The following is a 10,316-nucleotide window of genomic DNA, read 5'->3' on the forward strand; positions in this document are numbered from 1 at the left end:
TCCCGGGGTCCCGGGTTCGATTCCCGCTCACGGTCAACGCCGGTGACGATTATCTGAACCGGTCCTGGGCCTCCGCTAGGTCGACTCGGCCTCAGACGAGTACCCGGTGACGGTGTCTAAAGCATCGCCACCAGGGAGACAAAGGCGGCCGGGCGCGGTGCTGGCCACCCACTCCTCGTGTGCCGTGCCGGCCTTCATAGTTGCTACTCGCTAACAGCGCTTGCTCCTACAGTCTGTTAAGGTTACACGGGGGATCTTTGTCTTTTGTTTCTGTGTGTCTGTCTGTGTGTGTGCGTCTGTCTGTGTGTGTCTGTGCGTGTATGTAGTGGGGAGCGGTGGTGTCGCGGTTAGCACTCTGCACTATGAACCTGGTGACCCGGGTTCGAATCCCGCTCACGGCCAACACCAGTGGCGATTATCTGAACCGGTCCTGGGCCTACCCTAGGTCGACTCAGCCTTAAATGAGTACCTGGTGCGATGTGTAGACATCGCCACTGGGGAGACAAAGGCGGCCGGGCGCGGTGCTGGCCACCCACCCCCTCGTGTGCCGTGCCAGCCTTTATAGGTGCTCGCTAACAGCACTTGCCCCTACGGTCTGTTAAGGCTACACGGGGGATCTTTGTCTCTTTTGTCTTCGTGTGTCGCGTGCGGGGGCGGCAGCGGGGTCGGCGGTGACGGCCGCGGAGGAGGCGTCGTCGCGGGCGACCGGTGCGGGCGCGTGGGCCGCAACGAGGAGCCGGGCGTGCCGGCTGCGTGCCGACGTGGAGGCGCTGAGGGCGGTGGTCGCCGACCGCTGCGCACAGGACGTGGGGGACAGCTGCATCACCCAGTAGCGCCGCCGGCACCACCGCCGTCACCACCGTCGTCACCGCGTCCCTGCCGCCGGTGCCGACGACGACGACGACGCTGGCGCTCGGCGTCCGTTCGAAGAGGCCGCAGCGTCGCGGAGGGGCGGGGGCAGCAGCAGCGAAACTCTGGGCAGGGGGCGTGTCGAGAAGAAAGTGTGTGCGTGTGTGTGTGCGTGTGCGTGCGTTCGAAAACCAATATGTGCCATCCTCTGGCACAGTGGGTGTGCGTGTGCCGGTGGTGTGGTCACCGCAGCCGAGTCAACCCACACACACGTGGCGTTCAAAAGTGCACCTAGCCTGGCACAAGCGCTGCTGCTGCTGCGGTGGTGACCGTCTCCGTCACTTGGAGGGGAACGGTTTGAAAAGCTGCGATCGACTCATGCGGTTGGTAGCACCGCAGCTGCTGCTGGAGAGACAGCCCCCCCCCCACTCCCCCCCACTCTCCCCCCCCCCCCCACTCTCCCCCCCCACTCTCCCTCCTCCACTACCCCCCCTCCCACCACACCACCCAAAATGCCTGTGGCCTCGATGAATGTTGATAGAGGATTCGGAGCCAAATGTGCGGTCTTCCTAGAGCCACGCTCGCTTACACTCAAGGATGTATTCTGTTTATATTTGTCTATTTTAATACTGCGCTGCGAACGGCGGGGGGGGGGGGGGGGCGTGGTGCCTAGGAACGAGCGACGCCAAATAAATAGTAAAACAATTAATTTAAATAAAAATAACGAGCCAAGCAGAGGAAGAGCCGTGGCGTATAAATAAAGCCGTGGCCACGAGCTGCTGAACTTTTACAAGTTCAGGTTGTTTATTTTTTATTTTTGTTGTTGCTGCGTAGAGATTCGTCGCGCGAAAGTTCCGTCTTGCTGGCGCGTGGACTGACGTATGAGGCAGCAATTCTGGGCTCGTTCCCGCGTGTGCGTGCGTGTGAGCAGCGGCTCGTGCGCTGCGCCACGCCACGAACCCGGCCACCCGAGTTCAATTCCCGCTCACGGCCACAAACGCCAGTGACCGAGTATCTGAAACAGGTTCTGGACCTGACCCTAGGTCGACTGGGCCTCAGATCAGTACCTGGCGCGGTGTGTAAACATCGCCACTGGGGAGACAAAGGCGGCCGGGCGTGGTGCTGGCCACCCACCCAACCTCTCGTGTGCCGTGCCGGCCTTCATAGGTGCTCGCTAACAGCACTTGCCCCAGCAGTGTTTTTTTTGGTTTTGCGCGTGTCAAAAATCGAAACGGCCTTTTCCCCGTCGCGATGGTGGCAGCCGGGGGCCAAAGCGTCGGAAAGGTCGCGGCGAGGCATGCGGCCTCGCAGCCACCGCCACCGCCACCGCTGCCCCCTCTCTCCGCACTCCGCGCGCCGTCGTCCGTGATGGATGGGGGCGGTTCGTGTTTAGAGGGTTTCGGGGTCGAGTTCAGTTCAGGGCGAGGGTTAAGAGCGGGGTCGTGCGCGAAGACGAGTCGGTGTGTGAACAGCTGGGCGAGGTTGTCTGCTGATGGAGGTGGTTGTGTGATGGGTTACGTGCCCGCTCCCCTCCATACTCAAACACCCTCCCCCCCTCACCACTGGTCTCGTAGCAAAAGTCACAGCGGTCGTGAGAGGCGAACTGGATGCGGCGAGCCATTGATGACCGAGTTCAAGTGCAGTCGGTTCTACGAGGACCGGCTGTGGTGTGGTGCGTCCGGTATCCATATCAAAGTATTGTACGTAAAGTGTTTTGTACATACGTGTGTGTGTGTGTGGGGGGAGCGGTGGTGTAGCGGTTAGCGCGCTGCGCTACGAACCTGGCGACCCAAGTTCGATTCCCGTTCACGGCCAACACCGGTGACGATTATTTGAGCCGGTCCTGGGCCTCGACTAGGTCGACTCAGCCTCTAATGAGTACCTGGTGCGGTGTGTAAAACATCGCCACTGGGGAGACAAAGGCGGTCGGGCGTGGTGCTGGCCACCCACCTCCCTCGTGTGCCGTGCTGGCCTTCATAGGTGCTCGCTAACAGCACTTGCCCCAACAGTCTGTTAAGCCTATACGGGGGATCTTTGTTTTGTGTGTACACGTTTGTGATGGGGAATGCTAGTGTCGTGGTTAGCGCGCTGCGCTACGAACCGGCGATCCGAGTTCGATTCCTGCTCACGGCCAACATCGGTGACGAATATCCGAACCAGTCGTGGGCCTCCACCAGGTCGACTCAGCAACAACAATAATAAATTACATTTGTAATGTGCGCGTTTCAGCCGTAGATCCCAATGCCAATGTCTGTGGAAGCCACGAAACGAACAGAACCTGCAGGGTAAGGGGCCGTCCATAAATGACGTCACGCACCTGGGGGGGGGGGGGTCAGACATTTGTGACGATGTGTGACGAGGGGGGGGGGTTGAGAAATGTGACGTCACATCAAAATGCGCAACTTTAAATAAATATAGACAACAGGTTCTACTTAATTAAATAGACTTTTTAAGAAATGTTTTCTCCTACAACATCAGAGTGCAGCGCCACATTTAATACGCACTACAATGACAATAGTTTAAAGCGATTTGAAGCATCATCATGAGACCTCCTTTGCCAGTACCAAAATTTAATAATAGGGGTTTTTCCCCTTTTTTCTGTCAACAAAACTGAAACCTTTTTACGAGGATTTATGTCTGCATTAACCACAATACTTGCAGTCAAAATGCAAAAAAAACATACTATGATACTATGATGCATTGTCCTTGAAACTGAGAAGCATGTTTTTTTTTGGGGGGGGGGCAGCTTTGAGACGTCATATTTGAGGGGGGGGTCTGACTTTTTGTGACGCCGTGTGACGAAGGGTTGGGGGGGGGGGCGACCAAAATCGTCCAAAATCGCGTGACGTCATTTATGGACGGCCCCTAAAGGACCAGAACTCATATCACAACCCTCTGAATTCGCTCTGGAGTCACGAGAAATGTCGTGAACAAAACTTACGGAATTGCTGCCAATGCCCAGTGTCACGACTCCCTTGGTTCACTCGCAGTCACACGAGGAATGTCGTCGGGAACCCAGCTGACGGCATTGCTACGACGCAGCGCGCCCTGGGGAAACGACCACGTGGCCGAGAGAAGAGACGACGACGAGGAGGAGGGGAATGAGAGAGTCGGAGACTCGGACGAGGCGATGCAATGGAACACAGAGGCACTTTATTTTGACGGAGCATCGTACGGCACGGCGTGTCGTGCCCCACGACTGCGCCCGCCCCGCCTGCAGTGGTGGGAAGGAGAGGGGGAGGGGGGTGTTAATTTCGTGAACGAAAACAGTGGCGAACATTATTCGTGAACGAAGTGAGCTTTTGTTGTTTTAGTCGACGGTGACTGCGAGTGGATTGCAAATGTAACGAGCCCAACACGAAAGGCCACGGCCGACCGCGAGGGCGACTGGGGTTGGAGGAGTCATGGGCCGAGGTCGTCTCGTTCCCTTGCCCAGAGACCAACACGTGGGGATTGGCCATGTGTCCGAATCTCACGGGGCGTAGATGTCAACTGGCCTCGCACCGGTATGCAGAAGGTGGCGTGGGTTCGATCCCGACCCCGGACGATGCCTGCTGCTGCTGCTGCTGCGTATTTGGAGTCTGCGCGTTTCTCTTCCACGTGGTCGCGTTGATTTTCTCCGGGTCCTCAGATCCACCCCCACCTCCCTCCCGTCCTCCTCCACATGCTGAATCAACGTCACGCGTTCACAGTGTTCGGGCTGATGCTACAAATGTCCACGCGTTGAGCCGCCGCCACTTCGTTGAGCTGTCATTTGTGGCCAGGTCGCTGATTGAATAACAGAGAGCTCAGTGGGCCCTACCTGGCAAAATAAATAAAAGTGTTTAGATAGTTTATTAACGAGATTTGAAGTTCACTCAACCGACTGGCTGACCTGTTCGTGCGCGGAGGGGACAATCGTGCGCCCGATGTCGCATTTGAATAACCGAGCGGAGAGTCGCCGTTGGACTTACTGCTCGGAGCAAGGCGAACGTTTTATCCTCCCGCCTGAGCTGTTGAATTGTGATGGGCAGGCTTAATTTTGAATTTTTTTAATTCAGTTTAATTTATTAGGATTTACCATGTCAGCCATTCGGCTCTTGATTTGGGTTCAACCACCGCAGAGAGAGACAGGCAATTCCTCTCTCTCTCTCTCGGGCCCTTCTAGCAAAGCACCAGCAGCGTGTTGAGACACCAATTGCAGGTGCTGGCTTTGTACGCGGCCTGTGTACCGGCACTGCGGAGGCGAGGGTTGATGGCTCACACGTTGTTGTCACACTCCCGTTCCCGAGGGGGGGGTCGAGGAGAGAGCCGTACCCCGCGGCTCACCAGGCGAAGGCGGCACTGCAAGTGTGGAGTAATCGCCATGCGTGTTCCGTCTGTTGTGTGTGGGGGGAGGGGGATGGGGGTAGAGTTTTCACTCGGCGTGCGGTGGGGAGTTGTCTCCGGTGTCCTCCGACATGCACAGACAACTCGCCCGTAGGAGACTGAGAACGCCAAGCAAATCACAACCCAATGCAGCAGCAGCAGGAGCAGCAGCAGCAAGAGGAACTTCCTGAATTTGGGCGCTACGCGACGAGTACGTGGCGGTGCGGTGAACTTCTTTCGCACCGCACGGAGCCAGCCGTTCTGATGGGAGGTGCGGCGGGGGGGGGGCAATGCCGAGTCTTTAAGTCGAGGATGCCCGGAATGAGATCCACAGCGCGGGTTGTCGTCGACGGGACTTGGACTACGACTGAGACTTTTAAAACAAACTACATCTGCACTCATGGGGTGGTTATGCACGAATACAGTATACATATATACTGTATATGTATGCAGTATGTAGATACTATATATGCATACAGTATATATGCTATATATGAATACGGTATATATATATATTTTTGTCATGCCAAAGACTCGGGTCGCCTTGTTGGCAAACGGCACAATGGAAACGAGAGACACGAACTGCGCGAAATGTATTATTATACTTTTTTTTGCTTCATCCGAACCCAGGGTAAGGGATGGCAAAGAGGGGCCGGATGGAGGCCTTCTCGCTTGCCAAGGGTCACCTGGGTGGGTCTGTGTGCGTGGTGGAGATTCTAGCGTTAAACCCAAAAGGGAAGCGTTGAGCGAGGTGGCATTTTCGGTCTCTGAAAGGCCCCACGCCCATCATGGCTAGGTACACACCTCGGACGTTACCCCGCTGATGATGCTGCTGCTACTGTCGGTGACAGCGAACCAGAGTCGGTTCCCCGTGCAGTGTTAATAGACCCCCGTTCGGCGGCGTTTGGGTTGCTTTGTCTGCGAAGGAGTTGGGTTGTCTGGCGTGAGTGTCTCTCTTGTTGATGTCGTTGTCACGCTTGCCCTTCGCGTGCCTCGGCACGCCTGCAGAGTAGACGACTCTGCCATTTGAGGGCGATGTACCCCGGTACATCCTGTATCTCTCTCGACGTTTCGTTAATAATAGAACCACGTTATTTCGACGAAGGTCAAATTCAACCAAATTCCGGCCGTATAATTGTTAATATCGGTTAGTGAGAATGTTATTGTTTTATATTTTTATTATTTCCCTTCTACGTGACTTTACCGAAAGAACCAAGAGTATGAATCCCTGCAGTCACGAAAGCTTTAAATCAAAAATATATCGGTTACATCATTACAAATAAAAACGTAGTTAATGTGATTAAAGGGTGCTTCAAAAAAATGTGAACACTTCTGAGAAATTGCAACAACCGCACAAGCAATGTGCTGCGTCCGGGCTGTGTAGACCACCTGGAGAAGATGATTCCAGGCACGCGTTGACAACGATGGCGGGACAAGTGGAGACTGATCTTCTTGGTTCTTTCGGTAAAGTCACGTAGAAGGGAAATAATAAAATAATAAAAAATACAAACAAAATAATTCTCACGACGTTTCGGCCACAACGCAAGCAGCCGTCCTCAGGTGAAGAAGTGGAGACTTGACTTTTTAAAGCCATGAACATCCATTTGTTATCATGTTCCAGTGTATTATTACCTTTGATTTTTGTCCAATAACGATAGTCCCATTCAAGTGTTAACATTTTTCTTGAAGCACCCTGTATATACACACACAAGGCGATATAACGAGATCGGGTTAATTATCACGAAACACACGGGGCAATTGTGGGACGCACAAACAGCGGCCAAGCCACGTAGAAGGGAAATAATAAAATAATATTTATTATTTCCCTTCTCCGTGACTTTACCGAAAGAACCAAGAAGATGAATCCCTGCAGTCACGAAAGCTTTAAATCGAAAATTAGCGGCCAAGCGCTGCCAATCTACAGCACCGGGTCTGGCCTCGAGGGTCACGTGGTGTCTCCGTGCAGCAAGCGACAACAGGGCAGCCAGGGCCCAGCGCAAACCTTTTAAAATGTTTGAGCTTCGAGTGAGCGATTTTAAAATGTGTTATTTTTATTATTATTAAGGGTACTCATCAAACACGCTGCGGTAAAAGTACGGAATGTCTGCTAGATGCGATTTTTGAGGACAACCTTGTGTATATGTATTGTTGTTGTTCTTGGTTCTTTCGGTAAAGTCACGTAGAAGGGAAATAATAAAATAATAAAAATAAAACATAATAAAATACAATTCTCACGACGTTTCGGCCACAACGCAAGCAGCCGTCCTCAGGTGTAGAACAGGTCTGTCGGAAAGACGCTGAGAATTGTATTTTATTATGTTTTATTTTTATAATTTTATTATTTCCCTTCTACGTGACTTTACCGAAGGAACCAAGAAGATGAATCCCTGCAGTCACGAAAGCTTTAAATCGAAATGTATTGTTGAACTTCTTTTGCACCGTACGTGGTCAACCGTGCTAATCGTAAGTGCGGGCGGGGGGAGGGGGTCTTGCTTCTGAACCCAGGACGTGGGCTGCGAGCGACCCTATCGAGCCGTGAAGGTCAAAAGGGGCCTTTGACCTCCGTGCAGTCTGCCCGTGGAATTTAAGTTATAGATTTGTGAATTGCCAATATTCACCCGAGTATTATTTTGCCTTCGCGTTAACATTATCATTTGTTGTTCGGCTTTTTGAATGACGCGGCGGTGTGGGGATGTCGTGGATGTGTGTACAGTATTACTTTATTATTTGTTGCTGGGGAGCGGTGGGAGTAGCGCTTTACGCTTCGAGGCCGCTACGAAGCAAGAGTTCGATTCTCGGCCACAGGCCGAATTAGATGTCGGTGGCGAGCAATACCAGCACCGATTCTGAGCCTCCCCTAGGTTGACTCAACCTCAGGAGTATTTGGTGCGGTGTGTGTAAATCATTTAGCACTGGAAATACAAAGGCGGCCCGGGGTGGGGGAGTGTTTTATGCGCACCCAGCCTTCACGTGCGCCGTCCTGGCCTTCATGCAATCGGCGCTCGCTATAACGGCGCTTGCCCCAACGGCCTATCAAAGATTATACGGGTGATATTTGTCTTTGCACATTATAATTACACGTGTGTACATTACATATGGATGTAATATATATAATGTATGCGTTTGCTGCTGGCTGCATGTTTACCGAATGCCGAGTTGCGGTGACGTCACAAAGCACTGGCACGTGCGTGGAGATTGTACCACGGCCACCATCAGCAACGATCCCACCCACCCCTCTACGCCCACGTGACTTGGACTTGCCCACAGAACGGTGGAGGACTCGGTCTGGGCCAGTCCAACAAAATCAAGAGAGTCGGGGGGGGGGGGGGGGGAAGAAACATTGAGGCGCGATGGAATTGGAAAGATCCCTGGAAGCGAAGCAGGTTCGAGCCCTGGGTCGGCTATAGATTCATGCGGTCGTTGTACTGTACTGTGCTTCCAACGTCTAGGGTTGCCCGCCTTCAACCCGCACTGACCCAGCAACGTGGTTCGCGCTGGGTCAGGCTGCACGCGGAGTGGGTGGGGGCTACCAGGGCAGTGGGCATGGCTATGTCAAAGTGGGCGGTGCCGATGAACCGAGGGTGGTGGTGAGGATGGGGTGGAGTGGTGAGGATGGGGTGGGGGGTGAGGATGGGGTGGGGGGGGGTGAGGATGGGGTGGGGGGGTGAGGATGGGGTGGGGGGGGTGAGGATGGGGTGGGGGGGTGAGGATGGGGTGGAGTGGTGATGGGTTGGGAGGTTATGGGAGAGCCCCCAGGGAGGGCCCCCCTTCTCCGGCTGTTGCCGTGTGCTTTTATCCGGTCCGTTTATACAAATACAGCCCGTTTCTTACACAATGTTCAGCACCTTGTCCGGTGTTCATCTTTCTCGGCCTGCGGGGAGTGCATCGGTTGTGTGCGTCTGGGCGTCTCAGGCAGGTGGGGGGGGGGGGGGCAGGGTGGAGTTGCCAAGCGAAGTAACAAGAAGATCCGTTTCGTTGACCTCTCTCCAAATTCGGCAAAAGAAAGCCCCCCGCGATATTTCGAGAGCCGCAATATTCGTGGTGAATACGAGACGTCGGTCCTTGCCCCAACGTCACCAACTCCTTAAGAGAGCCACCGCATGCGGCTCCAGTGCAGAGCAGGTGGGTTAAAGAGTACATCGCAAAGACAAAGATCCCCCGTGTAGCCTTAACAGACTGTTGGGGCAAGTGCCGTTAGCGAGCGCCTACGAAGGCCGGCACGGCACACGAGGGAGGTGGGTGGCCAGCACCACGCCCAGCCGCCTTTGTCTCCCCAGCGACGATGTTTACGCACCGCACCAGGTCCTCATTTGAGGCCGAATCGACCGAGGGGAGGCCCTGGATCGGTTCAGATAATCGTCGTGAGCAGGAAACCAACTCGGGTCGTTGGGTTCGTAGCACAGCGCGCTAACCACTACACCACCACTCCACACAGACACCCATCGACTCAAAGGACTAACAGAGGGACCTATACTCGCATAATAAGACCCATACTTGAACAGAAACCCGTGCATCCGCACAGAACCCAATGACTAACGTAGCCTTTCACAGGGGCTGCAGCATTTGGGGCTTCAATGCAGCCGCTGGACAGCATGGCGATGTTGGGGAACAACCGGTTGACGATTGCGAGGTGCAACAGAACTACAGCACAACGACACCCCCCGCCCCGTAGCATCTCGCCGCACGCACTGCCCCCTGCAACCCGGCACGGTGGAGCCGCGGCCATCAGAAGGACCGCCCCCGTCTCAAATCCAGCTTCGCTTGCGGGGACCGAGCAGGCAGGCGAGGCCACGGGGGGACGGGTGGGGGACGTACTCTGGACACCGCTTCTCGCCAGCCGTGTCCCCGCGTGTCCCCACCGCGGTCTCCCCCACCCCGTGTCCCCCCATGCTGACTCAGACGCTGGCGTGGGGTGTCAAGCTCATTGAGAGATGGGGGTGGGGAAGTCCCCTCGGGGGCTAAAACTGGGTCCCCCCCCACCCCTCTTACCTTCCTCCACCCCCCACCAAGTCTCAACCAAACCCAGTAACGTGGCTGGCGTAGAGGCAATGCAACGACACGGGGGGAGGGGGGGAGATTGAGGGGGGGGGGGTACGAATGGGGACATTGGACAGCCCCCC

At 54.8% G+C, this 10,316-nt stretch overlaps 1 protein-coding gene across 3 annotated transcripts in view; it reads left to right on the forward strand.

Moving 5' to 3' along the window:
- Positions 1 to 7,010, forward strand: part of LOC133351313 (centrosomal protein of 85 kDa-like) — a 96,093-nt gene extending 89,083 nt beyond the window's left edge. For all 3 annotated transcript variants that reach the window (XM_061566415.1, XM_061566420.1, XM_061566428.1), the window contains exon 15: positions 661 to 7,010. In XM_061566415.1, coding sequence (XP_061422399.1) covers positions 661 to 833 — 173 coding nt within the window. In that variant the 3' untranslated portion in view covers positions 834 to 7,010. The remainder of the gene's footprint in view (positions 1 to 660) is intronic.
- Positions 7,011 to 10,316: the final 3,306 nt, after the last annotated feature.

The sequence above is a fragment of the Lethenteron reissneri genome, chromosome 5, assembly GCF_015708825.2.
Source record: "Lethenteron reissneri isolate LAM-NWPU_2019-01 chromosome 5, ASM1570882v1, whole genome shotgun sequence".
In the NCBI taxonomy this organism is placed as follows: domain Eukaryota; kingdom Metazoa; phylum Chordata; class Hyperoartia; order Petromyzontiformes; family Petromyzontidae; genus Lethenteron; species Lethenteron reissneri.